At 39.4% G+C, this 19,212-nt stretch overlaps 1 protein-coding gene across 3 annotated transcripts; it reads left to right on the top strand.

Moving 5' to 3' along the window:
* Positions 1-414: 414 nt before the first annotated feature.
* Positions 415-18,992, top strand: LOC120573852 (von Willebrand factor A domain-containing protein 5A-like). 3 transcript variants are annotated; one of them, XM_039823724.1, is made up of 20 exons: positions 415-563; positions 2,575-2,622; positions 4,081-4,283; positions 7,645-7,867; positions 8,474-8,640; positions 8,754-8,868; positions 8,978-9,126; positions 9,216-9,304; positions 9,392-9,536; positions 10,164-10,243; positions 10,339-10,453; positions 10,573-10,731; positions 11,913-12,013; positions 12,465-12,688; positions 13,151-13,198; positions 15,458-15,502; positions 15,692-15,736; positions 17,773-17,948; positions 18,368-18,491; positions 18,608-18,992. In XM_039823724.1, the coding sequence occupies exons 2-20, from the start codon at positions 2,583-2,585 to the stop codon at positions 18,685-18,687; spliced, it is 2,328 nt and encodes a 775-aa protein (XP_039679658.1). In that variant the 5' UTR covers positions 415-563; positions 2,575-2,582; the 3' UTR covers positions 18,688-18,992. The 3 variants fall into 3 exon arrangements, with proteins under 3 accessions (XP_039679658.1, XP_039679676.1, XP_039679666.1); XM_039823732.1 differs by lacking the exon at positions 415-563 and adding an exon at positions 1,941-1,966; XM_039823742.1 differs by lacking the exons at positions 15,458-15,502; positions 15,692-15,736; positions 17,773-17,948; positions 18,368-18,491; positions 18,608-18,992 and having other exon boundaries at positions 13,151-14,220.
* Positions 18,993-19,212: the final 220 nt, after the last annotated feature.

Below are 19,212 nucleotides of genomic sequence, written 5' to 3'. Positions count from 1 at the left end.
TCAAAGAATACGTTAGGCTAGTATTAGACACTTTTTAAAAACTAGTTGTGTTAATTTTAATCTGTTATATGATATAATTTAAGTATACGAGATAAAGCAGGAACGTGTAGTTGACCAGTGAAACCCCAAACTAGTTGCAGAAACAGTGCTCCATCCACCCGATGCATGTCATGAATCAAGCGCACCTCACAGGCGTGGTCTCGCTTTGCTAGACCCTGCTCCAAAGCGCACTACGCAGGCTGTTACAGCTGTGTGTCTACTGTTTGTTTTGAAGGATGGCGAAGGCATTCCCCGCCTTGCTCTGCCTCTGATTGGCTTAGCCTAACCTCCTGAGAATCTAACCAACCCAACCAACAAAGGCAACAAGTACTAGCCAATCAGAGGGAGAGTAGAGCGGGTTAAACCTTCCGCATGCTTTCGCTATCCTATGAAAACAAAACCGGCATACTGCAGCTGTGCGCAGTGGTTGTCTAGACCATTCCAGTTTTGTAACGTTTAACGTTAAAGTTGACGCTATATATCTGCAGGTGGAAACTAACTGGACAGAATCATTCTCTTCAAAGGTAGGTATTTATTAAAGTATCAAATATGACGCAGTCAGAAAGTTTTTTTTTTTTCTTAGAGTCATATCTGGAATGGGTAAAAGAAAACCCCGGAAGTTTTAGACGATAAGATCGGTTCAGATCTTTATAGTTTGGTTCAGATACTGAACAAGCGGAACATTTATGTTCACAGTGCAGGATTGCTGGAAATGGACATTGTAGTCAATGTGCGCGTGTGTGAGCGCGTGCGTCCCTGGCCTGTCAAGTCGGGGCGTGGCAGTTAGAGACTGCTCTCCTGAGCGTTTTGAACTCCCCAGTACATATTTGGTACAACTATTTTTTTTAATAGTTAAAAGTTCATTTGGAACTTTAAATGGTGAAATCCAGTTAACCATTGACGACATTGTCCTCAAATGACAAAAACCAAACCGTTATGATCTGTGGTGCACACAAAGCCATTTTTTTTATCTGACTTGGATTATATATCTATATATATAGATCTATATATATTTAAGCCTATAGATCTATCTATCTATCTATCTATCTATCTATCTATCTATCTATCTATCTATCTATCATATCTATATATATAGGCCAGGAAAGTTTGGACACACCTCATTCAATGTGTTTCTTTATTTTCATGACTATTTACATTGTAGAAAGGGTGGCTACTTTGAAGAATCTAAAATATAAGACATGTTTTCAGTTATTTCACACTTTTTTGTTAAGTACATAATTCCACATGTGTTCATTCATAGTTTTGATGCCTTCAGTGAGAATCTACAATGTAAATAGTCATGAAAATAAAAAGGAAATGCATTTGAATGAGAAGGTGTGTCCAAACTTTTGGCCTGTACTGTATATATATATATATATATATATATATATATATATATACAAAATGCAGTATACAAAGAATCAGGTAAACATCAATAGCATATAAACATCAAGTGTGTATTCTTATGAAACTTGGAGTCATATATATATATATATATATGTATGTGATTTGGATTGGTCTGACATCATCAAAATGGGCGGGGGCTGTCTTTACAGGAAGTCTGTAGCCTGCTGTGCGAGCCAAGTGTGAGCCTATCCATGATTGTTATACATCCATGGTTCGAGCAGTTCAAGTTCAGCGCAGCAGCATCTGACATTCTATTTCTCAATGACAAGTCTAATAAAATAAAAGTAAAACAAATAATAAATAAACATTCAGGCAAGGCCTAAAATGATTTATAGAAACAACCAGTTTTTTGTCTACTGGAGTTTATACTTACCAAAGTGTATCACATTACCTGAATTCACAATTTTAAATCTAGGATGAGAATATACTAAATGTCCTCCACCTTTTCCCTCTGAATTTCTTTCTAGAGATGTCCCAATACCATTTTTTCTTCTGGGTACCGATTACCGATCCAATACCAGTGAGTTAGAAAAGAAATAAATACATAATTTGGTATTTTTTAACAGCTGTGTATACTACTAGTCCTGTATGAATGTGATATGATTGCTATCATTGTTGTATGGCCTGGCTCAGGTTAAACCCTTTTGTAAAACAAATACATACGGAGAATGAAACTTTATTTCATTATCTAGTTTGACAGTCAGTCATAATGGAATAAGAACATAAACAAACTACTTTAAAGTAGATTTTTTTTCTGGGCTAAATCACATGGTTTTGGATCAGTGCATACACTCGGAGGCATTTCCGATACTGGTAGCCTGTTGGGATCAAACAACTCTTTTTCTTTCAGTTTTTTCTGCAGAGGCATTTCCGTAATCCTTATTTGATTATTTATTGTTATTATTATGTAACATTTGGGTGATTTGTTAAGCAAATGTTTTATAGAATATTTACAACTTTTTGGGAGTTGGTATTTTTGAAAAAGACCATTATAAATTATTCAGTTCTGTATGTGATCATATTCACTGTCTGTAGTAACTGTTGTCTTTTTTTTGCTATCTCTAAAACATGAAATAGATGCAAAATGAATAGTTTTAGAAAATGGAAATCTCCCTTTCTGTTACATAGGTTCAAAGATGAAGTGCTGTGGTCTGCTAACTGCACAGAAGGAACCAGGTAAAGAGTTGTTAGCAAACATTAAAACCTTACTATTTTGTCTCCATTCATACCTAAATAACAGATGTTAAGTGTTTAGCACCCTGTGAAATCAACATGGTTTACTTGCTTGTGTTTAAAGTGGCTATATGTAACTTTCTCGTGCATTGTAAAGTTATTTTATGAATGAAATAGACATATTACATAGGCTACCTGAGGGCCAATTCAGGGTGGGTTTAAAATAATTTACAATCCCGTAATTGTCTCCATCTGTTGATAGCCCGACCGAAGTTGATTCACGTTATCGCCGTTGTCTTTCACTTTCCCTTTCCCTTTTAGTTGTTCTTCGTTTAATTTCCTTCTTTGTGATGGTCCTGCCCCAGTATCAACCATAAACACAACAGATAACTCCTAAAATAACATTAAAATACAATAGGCCTATATAAAGAAATCTCCTGCTTCCTTTTACCTGGCTCAAAAGGCTGGATACTAACACAGGCTTTTTCGGTGTAACAAAGAAATCTGTGAGCCATCAGAATGCGTTACTGTAGCACCATCTTCCTGCCGCAAATCATTCTGTGACTGCGCGGTAAAAATCAAACCCAGGCAGAGGCATTAATAAAAACTATATAAATGGCGTTCTTTTCACTGTTAGTCTCGTTGGCTGTTACAGGTCATTTAAGACCATTGTATGAAAAATGACGGAGCTTCAGAAACATTAAAAGGTTACATATAGTAATTTGACTTTCCTTCTTTACTGTCACGGGAGTGAATGAATAAGGTGGTTCTGAATTTGCTGGTGTGTCTCCATGTGTGCAGATAGTTTTCCATGTAAGTGTGTGTTAACTTCCTTGAAGGCGAGTACTCTGTTGAAGTTTAAAACTATTGGATCTGCCCAGAGCCACTCTGGATCTGTTATAACCAATCGCTAACGTTTGGTCGTGACATCGGCTTAGCATCGCTAGCGTTTGCCGTAGCTAACTCCTTCAGCACTAACGGAGCGAGCTGGAAAATCAAACTTTTCCTGAACCCCGTGGGGAGGATGGCCACAACATCATGGCCACCAATAAAACTCAGCAAAGATTGTTCTTGCTCGGGCTTTAACTTCTGGATATTCAGCAGCATTGCGTTACGGAACTACAACTCAAACTACCGCACGACCTCAACGTCATCGTTCTCAGCCACTCCCTCTGTTTTCTGATTGGACTGCCAAAGATTTGGCTGGAGAAAACCCAAGAATATACTGCAAACCCCGATGGTGTACTGAAGGAAAATGAAAATTGAGCGGAAGTATGTAGGAGGGCGGAGCCAGGCTGTGTTTGGGCCACAGTGAGGCAGCAAAGGAGCTTTTCTTATCAAAATTAAACATAAAATTGCATGGATAAGGAGTGAAGGGAACGACTTAAATAAGAATAATGAAGTATCATCGTTGATTGGCATCATTAATCATTTGCGCATTTTATCCTGTTTCTTGATCAGTTCCTCTGAAGAGCGTGGAGGTGGAGCTGGAGGTGAGGGCCCATGTGGCTACAGTGGTCTCCACTCTGAACTATGAGAACAAGGAGGACAAACCACTGGAGGCTGTTTTTGTCTTCCCTCTGCCTGGAGATGCTGCTGTCTGTCACTTCAGTGCTAAGATTGGACAGACAGAGATTGTAGCTGAGGTGAAGGAGAAACAGAAGGTGAGCTGGATAGTAGACTTAGGCCCTCATTTATCAACCTAACGTAGAAACCAGCGCAGATATGAGCGCAGAAATTGTCTTACGACAGGCTTCACGTGTGATTCATGAAACGTTTGTATCACACCAATCAGAGCGTAAGAATGGTCGTACATTGATAAATGCAGCAGCTGGAAACGATCGTCATTTAAATATCACGCCCCAATATATTCTCGCTTTTGAGGCCTCGCCCCTACAATTTACGACATGGTGAGACGTAATCCGGCTGAGAAGCGGCACTTTTCAGAGGTGGAGATTGAAACCCTGATATCTCAGGTTCATTTGCACTAACGTGTGTACTATTTGGCAGCCTGAAAACTGGTATTAAAGGCTGTAGAAAGAATGCCTGATGAAAAGAGATCACTGATGCGGTCAACAGTGTTATCGTAGTAGCCTAAATCGGACTCCAGCTGAAGTTTAGCCTATTTAATTTATACATCCTTGACACATTTTCTATAGTCCTAATAGTAATATACATGCTTCTATTGCAATCTCATAGGCCTACATGGTGTAGGGTGATATCAGGTAAAATGGGCCATCAGGTAAAATGGGCCATTTAAGGTTTGGGGGTCCCAGCCCCTCTGGAATTTAGAGCCAATGACTGCAAAGGATTTCAAACTGTTGTCTTAACTGTACTTGACAAGTAACAGGTGATTTGATTGGTTTATGGTTGCTATGGTGGGCGGGGCAATAATTCAAATCAAGACTGCACCAGAAAGTTGCATGGTAAGTAGCCTGGCATACCAAATCTAACTAAACTATTATAAGGATGATAAATCTATATAAAAAAAACATGCACATCAAAAAAACTATGCTTAATATGTCTTGATGGCATCAATCAGAAACAATGTTGTTAGTTTGGTATATGAACATATTTTTAAAAACAATGTTTTTCTTGGCGGCCCAATTTACCTTAACCCACTGAGGTAAAATGGGCAACATGGTTTCAGCTAAAATGGGCCATCATCTGTGTCACTCCACAAACACACATGCGTGTTTGGTGAGTGAGTGGTGGGTGAGGTGAGTGTATGTATGCGTACGATACAAAAAAAAAAAAAAAATAACACACATACACCCCAACAGTAATAATGGTAGTAGATATTGTTGTTTTCATCACAAACAAACATATCAGTTATCAATTTTGAACTGAATTTGCACATTTCGTTCTAAATGTGTTCTTCACACACACACACACACCCCCCCCACACAAAAACACACACCACCCACACACCCCCCACCAAAACACCCACACCACCCGTTCACACACACACACACACACACACACACACAACACTGACATCAGTTCACTGATCTATGCTGTTCCATAATGGACTTTTTTAATTGCACATTTGAATATGTGGGTTTGCACCCAAAATTTATGTTTTTTTTAATGGCACATATGAATGTTTGTTTAATGCAATTTAAATGTTATGTGGCTGTATAAGCAACTGTGTTTTAAAATTAATATTGATGATAAATTACTATTTCCCTTTGTAGTTTGACTGGCCCATTTTACCTGAACAGCTGGCCCATTTTACCTGAAACTGCATGCAAAAAAGGTTGGCACAGCTGATGTTTCAAGAACTGTAGGGCCTAAATAATTATATTTTATTACATAATTTCATCAAAAAATTATCAAAAACAGTCATTAGTAATCATAAAAACACAAGGAAAAGGCATATATGGTATTGTATTATTGTCCCAAACGATTTACCAAAAAGTGGCCCAATTTACCTGATATCACCCTACCTATATTTAAATAAACACAGTAGTGGAGTTTATGTAGTGTCTTTTATTTTACTCGTGTTTATTTCATGAGTCAGAATGAGGCAACAGCTGAGGGAGAGTGCGTGTCCTCCACCCCCTGTGCTGGACCACCACCCCGACCCTGTCTCCTGACAGCAGAGGGGCTGGAAAAACAAGCCGAAATAACTCGGTCAATAGCAGAAATAAATCATTCACGACAGAGAAATGAAAACCTGAAGAATAAATAAAAATGTTGTGCATCGTCATGTTTCCTTTTAAAAGCGAGGAATAATAATATCCTGTCTACTTCGTATAGCCCCCAGTTGGGGCTGTGCTGGACACTGCTCTCTGGGCATCGGGTCATCTGGCTCCATCACTACATTTATGGCAGCTTGTTTTCCTGCGAGATGTTGTGCAGAACCCCACAGGCTAAAACAATGTTGCAGACTTTTTCTGCCGTGTATAGGGTCCCCCCCGCTGATGCAAGCCATCTGTCCTTAAACAATCCGATGGAGCGCTCCACCGTGGCACGTGCGCGTACGTGTGCACTGTTGTACCGGCTCATAGAGGTCTTCTAAAAGAGCCAGATCTGCCATTGCTGATAAGTGATCAACTGATGACTTGTCCTTCTCCTGTTAAATTGATTATATCAAAGCCGGTCTACGGAAAGCCATTCCACTGCCTATCCAGCCCCGTACCGAATTTGGTTGCAGTTCCATCAGAGTTCCACTGAGGGTGATTGCGGTCCAGTGCAAAATGAATGGGACTCTATGGAGCTAGACGGCTAAATTTGTCTCTTTCGCCTGATTGTCGTTGAGAAACCTCAGATTTGATTGTAGTTTTTGCAAGTTCAACATGGGTTATAGGTCGAAAGTTGAATGAATGAGTACTTATGTCCTTTTGATTTCTTACAGGGTGAGTCGTTGTAGCCCATAACACGCTAGCATTCTGCTAATGAATGCTGATTGGTCAGTGAAGTGAAGTGACTGATTACGATTGGAGATCCCGCTTGACGGCATCTGAAGCAGAGCCAGAATGTCAGAGTGAATATTTCGGCGTGGTCTTTAAAACATTAGCAAACCTCTTTCTAGCATGTGTGTTGACAGGGAGAGCCTTACCTGTTAGCTGTGTTGTCGATGCCGCGAGAGAACAAAGGAAATGACTCAGAGCTTGCCGTGAAGCAGTATCTCTGGCCGTATATGTGTATGACTTCATTGACATTTTAAAAGGCTTTTTAGAACAAAAAAACGACTTTAAAAAAAATCGAACACCCAGTAGTGTGTATTTTCTTGCCTCCCCTTTCGAATGCAACATTCAAATTACTAGACAAAAAATCATATCCTGAGAAAAGTGGATTTTGAGGGGTATAGCTCCATAGAGTCCCATTCATTCTGCACTGGCCTGTGAGCGCCCCCTATATGGAACTCTGGTGGTACTGCAACCAGTTCAGAAGCCGGAAGTAACGAGGGAGTGGAACTTCTTCCTATATTAGAAATTCTTTGGCCACAGTCACTACAATGGAGCCTAAAAACAGAGCAAACACAGTAAATGTTACCCACATGTGTCATCTGTTCTCCAGGCTCGTGAGGAGTATGATGACGCTTTGAGCTCCGGTCAGCAGGCCTTCCTGTTGGAGGAGAGTGATCAGAGTCCAGATATATTCTCTCTGAGTGTGGGCAGTCTGCGTCCAGGAGAGAGCGCCTCCATCAGGCTGGAGTACGTCACTGAGCTGGCTGTGCAGGCTGATGAAGGGCTGAGGTTTTGTCTGCCTGCTGTGCTCAACCCTCGCTACCAACCTCAGGGTAGGAAACCCAGCCATCACCTTCATCAGGAATTTAAACTTCAGCTTAGTGCACACCACACCTGCCCAACAGTCACATGCCCAACAGTAAACTGGTGAAAATAAAAATGCTTTGTTCATTACACTGGGACAACACAATGTCTCAAACCTGTCCTGTAGTCTGTATTGTAAATGGTTGTGCAGCTTCACAAAAAAAAGTACTGAGATGTGACCATAAAACCATATAATATATAATAAGTGTTCATGCACTTCTTTTGTTTTATGTTATCAGTAAATAGAAACAGCCGTACAGCATTACAATTTCAATCAACTAACAATGAAAAGAAAGACAGAACTGAAAAATAAACAATATATAAAAAAATAGTATAATTATAATTGGTTATCTAAAAAGAAAAAAGGTTTATTGGGCACAGTTTTCTGCATTTCTGTTCCTTGTTCAAAATCACTAAAAGTATTGTATTTGATAGCCCTTACCATATGATTGTAATTGCACTTTTCCCTTCTCTAGTCTCCCTGGGTCATTCACAGTTACAACCGGACAAAAGGATTTGATTGCTTACTGCCTCTTCAATTACATCATTTCAAACCTATCTGATCTTGTTCACAGGAAGTGAAGATGTTTGTATCCAGGTGACCTCTGTTCCAGCCTCTCTGGTGCCCTACAGTCTGTCTTTCTCTGCTCGAGTGTCCTCTCCTCGTCCAGTCTCTAAAGTAGAGTCCAACTGTGCCCTGGACGCTCTCCAGTACCTCAACACAGAGCAAACCCAGGCTACGGTAGGTAGAGGGCTGATGTCTCTGCTGTGTGATTCTTCCTCAATAATGAGAACATTATGTAAATTACTTTATTAATATTTATGATTATTATGAGTGTGTTTTGTGAACTGCAGGTCAAGTTGGCTGCAGGACACAAGTTTGACAGAGATGTTGAACTGCTGATTTATTACAAAGATGCCCACCAGCCCACTGCTGTGGTGGAGGTAGGACAGGCCTCTGCTAAGCCTGGTGAGACTGTTTATTATCTGCATCTTCCAACTGATACGTTACATATGTTGGAATAAATAATACAATGCCAGATTTGTGGTCATTTTTCTGTCTGTCCTCTGTGTTTCAGGCTCTCTGATGGGTGATCCAGTGGTGATGCTGAGCCTGTACCCTGAGTTCCCCCAGGCTGTGATGTCTTCAGTCGCCTCATGTGGAGAGTTTGTGTTATTACTGGATCGATCTGGCAGTATGGATGGGTCCCGTATAAAGAGTGCCAGGGTATTCATTATGTGTTAGTTCTGACATTAAATCATTCACAGTGTCCCTCTGACACAGTGGCCTTCACTATGTTTTCTCTCTGCCCTTAGGAAACTCTGCTGCTCCTGTTGAAGAGCTTACCCATAGGCTGCTATTTCAACATCTACAGTTTTGGGTCCTGCCATGAACACATCTTCTCGTAAGTCACTGGCTCATGACACTCAATCCAACAAATTTGTTCCTGTTTTTGGTGTTAATGCTTGTATATGTATGTGTGTGGTGGCAGTGAGAGTGTGGAGTACAGCCAGAAGACCATGGAAGAAGCTCTGAAGAAAATTGAGGAGATGGGCGCTGATCTGGGAGGAACAGAGATCCTTGAGCCCCTCAAACACATTTACAGCCAGCCCTGCATTCCCAGTCAACCTAGACAAGTAATACACACACACACACACACACACACACACACACACACACACACACACACACACACACACACACACACACACACACACACACACACACACACTTATTTGTAATGATAGGTGACCTCTTCTCATCACCTGCTCCTCTCTTCTGTGGGGTACCACAGGGATCCATTCTTGGCCCTAACTTTTATTTCCCACCTTCAATTTCTGCAAAATGCTGCTGCTCGATTTTTAACAAATACCTTCAGGCATGCACACATTACTCCTGTTCTTTACCCTCTCTATTGGCTCCCAGTTCATTTTAAAATTGATTTTAAGATGATATTAATGTTTTTTTTAACTCTTGGCGAAAACAACAGGTAAAAACTGTGGGGTGATGACGCTTTTGCAGTTGTGGCAGAGAGACTTTGGAACAAGTTACCTCCTGACAGCTGCACTATAACAAATGTAGCTCGTTTTATATCTAACCTCAAAACTTATTTATTTAGAATGGCTTTTAATACATAGTAGTGTTGTGACATTTTCCGTTCTTGCTTTTATGTATTATTTTTCAGATTTTACTATCGTTGGTTTATTCCTTTCTGATTTTACTGATGATGTAACTTAGAATGATATGGAAACTCTCCTCCCTAGCTATTTGTCTTTACTGATGGAGAGGTGGGGAATACCAAAGAAGTGATAAATCTGGTGAAGAAGAATTCAGGATCCCACAGGTAAAACCAAAAACATAACAAACACCCACAAAACTACCAGAATATGTCCTGTGTTCTAATGATTTATGTATTTAAAGAAAACTACTGTATTGTAGGTGTTTCTCTTTTGGGATTGGGGAAGGGGCCAGCTCTGCTCTTATCAACGGGTTGGCCAAGGAAGGAGGAGGTCACGCTCAGTTCATCACAGGGACTGACAGGATGCAACCCAAAGTAAGAGTGACACAATAAAGCTGTCAAATTAAACAATGCAACAATTAAATTGAATTGAATTTGCTTTTCCAGATGGATGATTAAGTAAAAACTCCCAAGTTTTTGTAAACTGTTTTCAGGTGATGCAGTCGCTGCGTTTTGCTCTGCACCCAGCTGTGGTGGACATCTCAGTCAAGTGGGATTTGCCAAAGGGAGTGTCTGTTACTTGTCTCTCTCCACCAATCACAGCACTTTTCCAGGGTCAAAGGTCACTGGTTTATGCCCAGCTCACTGGAAAGGTAAGAGCAGCACCTACCACATACTTATCCGATTCTACAAATGAGGAGAACCAAGTACGTTTCTAGGGTAGTGTGCCTAATGGTACTTTTCTAGTTGGATATGAACAAAATACAGTTCCCAGTTCAGCCATCTGGTAGGTTTTAACATTCTTTTCACGCTCTGTGGACAGCTGCGGACTTGTACCGGTCACGCAGCAACAATGTTGCGTGCATTGTCATGGACACATGCTGCCACTTTCTGTGAACCACGTTTGCCCGAGCGTCACAATTCTGCAGCTGTCTGTGGAACGTATGTCCAAACCTCTCCATCATGTTCTCAGCTGTGTGTCTGCCCGGAATACTCTGTGTAGGGCAGCCGATTTACCTCGCTAGTCCTCATTATTGGTACAGTGGCATGTGTCACGTAGGTCTCCGCTGTGAGCACTGGTCCAGCAGAGAGCCATGAACTTAGCCAACAATAAGAGCTTAAAACGCAATTTGCTAATGCAAAGTTGGAACTAGCAAGTTGCCTAGCAGTTGAATTATAGATTGTATAGCCTATTTTTCTTTTACCATGCAACACACTTTTAAAAAAAAAAAGGTAAATATATAAAAGTATCATGTGGACGCGCCGACAGTGTTGTTGTCATTACTTTGAATTCCTCATGGGGGAGACAAAAACTATGCACTATAGCTTTAACAGTTAATTATAAACATCCCTTAATTATGCACAACATTAACTGCCCTAACACTAGGGTATATAACATAGGAAGCAGGCTTTTAGGAGCAAAATAATTTTAACAGCATTGTCAACTCTATTGGTTTTTAATCTCTGAATGAACACACCAAAAGGGTGCGTTTACTATACTTCCGTTAGTGTGCTGCAATCTTGCACGCTATAGTGCTGTCTATTATTCCTTAGTACCATATACTGTAATATTGCTTCGTAGTGTAAATGTGTCTGTGGGTTGGATTCCTAAATTTAATTTCATTGTCACTCTTGCTTGCAGTTTTCAAAAGAGAGCCATCTTTTAAAACAGGAGCATAAACAAAAATGAACAAACTGAAAATGTTCAAGCAGAATAATATTTAATTGGAATATGATATGAAGACATTTGAATAAGAAGACAAAGTTTGAAATATAAAAAAAAAAAAACTTTTGTATACTAAACACACTTTCCAACACTGTAATGTTTTCTCAGAGTTCAGCAGCGGAGGGCTGTGTGACGGTGAAGTACAGCCTGGCAGGTCATCCCACTCAGAACCAGCTGCACTTCAGTCTCAAACCTGCAGAGGACACTGGGTAAAACAGGTTAAACACTGGGTAACACTGGGTAAAGTTTAGTATAATTGGTCATTGTTTTTACATTATAGCAGTTTGTCTTAAATAAAAAGGGAGGGCAGTCACAATAATTAAAACTAAATTGAATAAACTTGTTTTGAACAATAATGCTGTATGTTTGCCATTAATTCATTTTTATGACTTTTATCATCTCATATTGCTGTGATGAAGTGTAGAAAAATGGGTTAGACATAGATAAAATAATTACATTAATGTTGGCCCGACACTTAGTTTACATCGAGAGGTCACTCAGGTGCATTTTCTGTTGCATAAGACATGCAAATTTAAATTATGCTGATTGCCAATAAGCTATCAGCCCTATTTTTTAGACCTATAAAGTCAGTTTATAGACTTATAGGTTGGACTCATACTGTACATATGTTAAAGATTTACTCCCCTCTCCTCTCTGAAGAATAACAGTCCACAGGTTGGGTGCTCGGAGTCTGATTCGCTCTCTGGAGATGGAGGAGAGCGAATTGCGCAGAGGAGAGCGGGATGAAGAAGTGAAGAAGAAGCTGGTGGAGCTCAGTGTCCAATCAGGAGTGAGCAGTGCCTTCACTGCCTTCATTGCTGTCAACAAAGGAGATGGCGAGGCGATTCAAGGACCTCTGGTGGTCAGAAATGTTCCAACACCCTGTGAGTGTTTTTTGCCAAAGCTGAAACTAATATGTCCCTCACCACTTTGATAGTCCTGAATTAAATGATAATGAACTGAAATTCAAAACTACACAATCACTTTTACTTTTTTACCTTGTTTGAAAAAAATTGAAATCTGAAAAAATTCTGGGGATTTTAGAACAGTCTGAAAAGTTTTCAAAACAGTCCACTGAGTATTCCATTGATCATAAATTTGATAAACTCAAAAAAACAAACAAAAAATGTACGCCTTATGAACCGCATGTGTGCATCTATTTTTTATGCTGTATTCTTATGATTGGTTCCTCTTCCTCTGACCTGTTTTGCCTCTGTAAGTACAGTAAATGTATGGAAGGAACATAGATAAGTGTTTCTTCTGGAAATCTTGTGTAATCAGTCAGTGATTTGAATGACATTTTCAAGATACCAGGGCTTTATGTCTGTTTTTTATTTATTCAAAAGGGCTGACGGGTGGTTGCGGTTCGCTGCGGTCACTCACAATGATGCAAGGTAAGAAACAAGGCAAAGCTACTTTCAACACACATCTGAATACTTCTATTTATCTCAGTATTAACACTGAAAATGCATTAACATGTTTACTAGCTTTACATGTGAACAATTCTCTGTCGTCCATGTAGTTGCTGATGGCCATATTGTTAAGCGAATGACATGGATTGTAGTTGCTTTCTAAAAATAACTTCAGTCTAAATTTAAGCTGAGCTCAGACTACAGGAGTATCGAGCCGATTTAGCCCCAATTCACCCCTCTTGACAATCTGCCAAGAAATCTGGTCCGGGACCTTGGCCGGTACAGATGCTCAGCCTAGATTATTTGGTAATTTAAGCGGTGTACAGATCTTATGTTTAACCTCCCGACCTATTCGCGGTCGCATAAGGGCCACCCAGATATTTTTAAACATGTTTGATATGTAGTTCAAATCTTATGATTATATGATTATGATTAAGTCATTACTTTCACAATAGCCAATGAGCTGATATTGTTGCCAAGCAATTGTAAACAGGAGACGGAAATGGTTAAATCCTCACATCCCTTTCTTTCTGAAGAAAAGACAACCCGTGTTTTATCCACGTTTGTTTTGCCTTCTCCTTTTTTTTGTCATTGCAAAGGATTATTCCAGCAAATTGTCATCCAGACGTCACCCCACGTCAGTCCTCATAAGATCACGTGGTAATATTCACTTGACTGCGCAGCTTTTTCAGAAAATGTCTACACTGCTGCATTCAACAAACTTTGCATTTGGGGAGCACAATTTGATTCTGCTTGTGAAAAACAAAATCAAGTGAATTAGTTTGAAGTTTCCAGAACCGTCCACTGACTTTTTCTATTCTTGCCAATTTTCTGTATTGTTATGTGATTTGTTCATCTCTTGTTTTGACCTGTTTGGTCCTCAACATGTGTTGAAGGTATATAGATACGTGTTGCTTCTGGTAATCTGATTTGAATGACATTTTTAAGATGGGCCCCATTTCAGAAAGCAGGTTTAGTGAAAACTCTCAGTTTGTTAACCCTGAGATGAGGGAAACTCTGGGTTTTCTGTTTCAGAAAGAGAGGTAACTTAACCTCAGAGTCAGTTACTATGGTAACTGAGCCTGTGAACCTAACCTGGTCGGGAGCAGGCTTTCTTCAAGAAACCTCGAGTTTCTCTCAGTCTCCTCCCTCTGACACAGCGCTCTTTCATTTCCTCATTCATTCATTCAGTCTGGATCAGGCGCATTTTAGCAAAGTTTGTTATCGGTATGAATAAAAAAAACTGTGTTGGTTTATTAACAATGTTAGGCAGACTATAAAACTTTTTTTTCTTAAAACATGGCATTTCCTTTTGTCGACAATCTCGTTGATGAAGAAGCTGCTTTACTTCGCAGGGTGTTCTATGTTGGGAGATGATATTGAAGCCCCGACATTTTAATTTTCAGATAACTTCCTATTCGAGCGGTATCATTTTTCTTCCCAGGATGCAGCCTATAGGCTACAAACCTTATCCGTCCTCATATCACTAACGTCACCCATCTTGGGCATGCTCTACATCCCAGCAGATTATTTGTGTCACATACATTTTTTATGAAAACGTCAGTTTTCTTTACAACATTGGTGATGCGGAGCATATTAGTAAGCCACAAAGCGCCGTCAGAAGAGTGTGACTCGCTCTGAAACGTATTTTAAACATTTTTGTAGTGTTCCCTGGACACAAACCAGTAAGAGTCATTAAAAATATGTTCCACATGATTGCAGGTGAATGAGGTAAACCCTTTGAAATAAAAGATTATGAATTATAATTCTGTTAATGATGGTGCTGCTGAGTGGGATTAGTAGGTGTAGTACTTTTTTGCCTGCAGTATTGCACCTAAATGAAATAGATTATAGGTTCAATATCATTTCACCAGTAATGTTAGGCTATAGCCTACTTCTGATATACACTATATTGGAATATTATTATTATTAATGTTATTTTAACTCGCTGTATGTACGTATGTGCGTATGAGTATTTCCGCTGACCCGTTTGTTTGTGGTTGTTACCATGGTGAATCGTAGTATCATGGCTCCATTCATGCTGCCTTTTTTTGTGGTGGTGCATGTGCTTGAACCTACTCTGAGTTGATTTGAACCAACTAAAATCAGCTGTTCTGGAACCGAAAACTCAGAGTTTCACATCTCAGGGTAAATCAACTCAGAGGTCAGGGTTAGACTCGGAGTTTGTTAAACCTCCTTCCTGAAATGGGGCCCTGGGTTTTCTTTCTGTTTATTTGAAAGGCCCAATGGTTTTTGGTGCAATGCAATCCAACATGAGAATGACAAGTAAGTAACAAGGCATTGCAACTTTTCAACATATATTTACATTTATTTATCTCAGAATGAACACTGAATAATGCATTTCTTTACAATTTTAGCAATTCTAGGGTTACATACAAATTACTGTTATTTTTTTACTTCAGTCTAAACTTAAAGTGGTGTTCTTAAAAGATACTCCATTCATGTTTCTTTTAGGAAGTGCATGTGCCTCAGTTGCAAAGCAGAGGATGATGTGTGACAGTAAGTAATGAGTCAAAGGCATTGTTAAACACTGTAATTTATCACATAACTACATCTTACCTGAATACTAACAATACATTCTCCAATAAAAATAGATTGTTTATGAGCATATCAACTTTGTAGATGTGCATTCAGACAGAATGTGAAGTGAAATTTAGAGACTGCACTCTAAATGCATAAGGTCATTTATACCTCCTCCACACCAATGACCAGAGTTATCAAGTTCAAGTTCATTTATTTATATAGCACATTTAAACAGCCGCTAGACAGACCAAAGTGCTTTACAGAGCAAGCATATAAGAAAATAAAACCAGCAAAACAATGCATAAAACATAAAATAAAAACAGCAAAGCTAAGAGCAACCTTAAAACACAGACTCAAGTATAAAAAAGAAGAACCAACCTAAAAAGGAGATCAATATGCTAATGAGAATAAATAGGTTTTTACCAACGACTTGAAGATAGCAAGGTTGGGGGCCGTTCTGATCTCTATAGGCATATATATCTGCATATCTATCAGACTTGTGTTCAACCCTTCTTTTGTCAATTCAAACCAAGTCAGTCAACACAGGTTGATCTCTGGTCATGACAATTCAGATACGACCAGGGTCACAACCCCGGGACCAATACATAACAATTCACTCACTTGTTGGTGAAAATGGGCGAGGGTTTTACACATCATATTCAGTGGACAGCTAACAATGTTGCATACTTCAGCCCAGCTATACTAGTGTTATGTACTTAAACTCCACATTTTAACAAAAAGAAATTATAACATTACACATTATGGCACAAATCTTTTAATATATTTTTCAGCTCCTACTACGGTAGCCCCGCCTCTGTGCGTAACGTAGAGTCTTTCCTGCATGTCTCTACGATGTATAACGTTAGGCAGCCAATCACCAGCATTATTAGGTCTTTGTAAAAGCATACGGCGTGCTTATTGGCATACTGACGAGATTCACTCCTATTAATGACGAGGCACTTTTTCGAAACTTGTCGGCAAAAAATGTTCCTTAGCCATCATAGAAAAAAAGCAACAAAATTGTCTAAGAAAGCAACATAATGCTGGAAAAAGTGACAAAAACATCGGAAATAGTTTCAAAGAACTTTGAAAAACAACTGACAAAAACTATGGCCTTATGTTTGACACGTGCTTTAAACCAATCAGTCGCTAAACACCGGATGCAATAACCTCTGCAAAATAGCCACGGGAAGGAACTTGTTTTGGTGGAACATGTGCTCGTTCAAAAGTTATTTAGTCGTGCAAAAGAAAAATCTGATTTGACAGACTAACTAGCCATCTCGATTTACCCCGTAGAGATCTGAGGAGCAGTTAACCATAGTGTCACATAAATAGCGAGGCTTGAACCCAAATGCAGAGTTAAGAATTTATTTAACAAAAACAACCACAAAACGTGTCCAGAGTTTGGCAGGCAACAAACGTACTACTACAAAAGGCAAGCAGACCAGGAAACAAGACACGGAACCCAAGACGAATACATCCACCGACAAGACGACAATGATCTGACAAGCGACAAAGACAGCACAGACACTAAATACACTAGGTAACAAGGTTGAAACAAGGGACAGGTGACACAAGGGCTGGGGAACAGGTGAAAGTCATCAGGGTGGGGCAGACAATGGGAAAAACAGGGAGACTACAAAATAAAACCGGAAACTAAGCATGAAATAAACACACAAGGAAAAGCACAGAGGACAGAAAACATGAGATGTAAAACAAGAATACAGAACATAAACACAATAGAAATAAACTACAACAGAAACCCACAATCATGACACATAGTACTAATAAATCAGAGTTTAGAATGCCAACACAAAGAAAGTGGAAGGTGAGGTACATCCAACTCTTCTATTAGTAGAAAGTCGATCAGATGAAAACTCATAGGGAGGCCCTTGGATCAGCTTAAGTAACCTGAAAATTTGCTGCTGAAAATTCTTTAGGTACCAATAACTAAACTCAGTTTGCCCCATTCATTCTCAGAGATATGTTTCAGCTTTCACCCTTTACTATAGGTCTCCCCATGTTTCAATGTGAGAGTATAAGCATTGAGCACAAGCAGCCACCCAGAGACCCTTTGCTGCAGCTGGTCTCCCTCCAGAAGGCGTCTGGCTGCTGGGTGCTGGATCCAGCTCTGGCTGCTGCACTGGGAAAGACCAGCAGGGAGGTGGAAAAGCCCAAGCCTGCATTGGTGGGTTACTATTTGCTTATATAATATAACATTTATTGAATATTAAAATGTGCATCAACAAAGAGCTCACTAAAAACTTCTGCAAGAGAAATATGAAAATATGAAACCAAATTGCTTCATTAAACATGTTGGATATGTAATCATGATAATAATGATAAACCTTTGACATTGTGTCTTTACTGAACACCAGTTAAAATCTTTACTGCTGTGATCTGTATGAGACAAAGACGAGAGTGCGGTAATATTATCAGGGCTGCTCAGTAATATTTTAGGTGACGAGAATATAGTAAGATAGTATACATACATAGTGAAGATGAACGATTGTTTAAAACCCTCCCCCAATCGTCTTAATTCTCTATGATGTTTTTTTTTTCTTATATTCCTGTTCTATGTTTCTTCCTTTTGATTTGTTGAATTAGGTGAACCAGGAAGTATGGGCCACCATTCTGGCTCTGATCTGGCTTCATGGTTTCAAGATGGATGCTCAGGAAGAGTGGGAGCTTCTGGCTATGAAGGCGGTGTCATGGCTCCGTGCCCAGAATGGTAATAACCAGAATCATAAGTGTTTATCTGTTGTTTTTAACAGTGTGTGCTGGTTAAAATCAGCTGTTTACTCACATTTACTCGGCTGCACTCACTTCTTTTGTGTTTTCTTTCAGCCCGACGTGTGACAGAGTGTGTGAAAGCTGGAAATGCTCTGTTGGGTTGCCACATGCAGAAAGACGCCCTGGGACTCTAAGATTTTCATTAAAGTGGCTTCTCTTTAGGATTGGTACAACGAAGCAGATTATCTCCATCCTACAAGCTTTACATTATAAACATTGCGTGTTTGCACAGCAGGAATGAATTGATTTGAAAAATACTTTGCACTATTTTACGTGAAAAAGAAGAAGCCATATTTAATTTGCAAGATAGGCCTTACATCTATCCATTGTCAGTCATGTAACAACAAGTTCTTTTGCTTGAAACCTTAATGTCAAGTTCTATATAAAACAGTTTTACTTGTGAAAATAAAACCTGATGAAGGATATTTGAATGAAGAAATAAGTGCCCTTCAGTCTCATTTTTGAAGGCACAAAAAAAGATGCCAACTCATCTTTCATCTTTAGTGTGTGAACTATGAAAGTGTAAATGGTATGAGAACATGACAAAGGCACTACTATACACCATACATTCACATTCAAACTGAGGGAGAAAGGATTTAAAATGGAGTTAGCTATGGTTTGATAGTTGGCATACAATGTTATGTTTTTAAAGTGACTGA

Source organism: Perca fluviatilis, chromosome 2 (assembly GCF_010015445.1).
Source record: "Perca fluviatilis chromosome 2, GENO_Pfluv_1.0, whole genome shotgun sequence".
NCBI classification, from domain to species: domain Eukaryota; kingdom Metazoa; phylum Chordata; class Actinopteri; order Perciformes; family Percidae; genus Perca; species Perca fluviatilis.
Note: the sequence above shows the minus strand (reverse complement) of the source record. Positions and strands in the feature narration are given on the sequence as shown.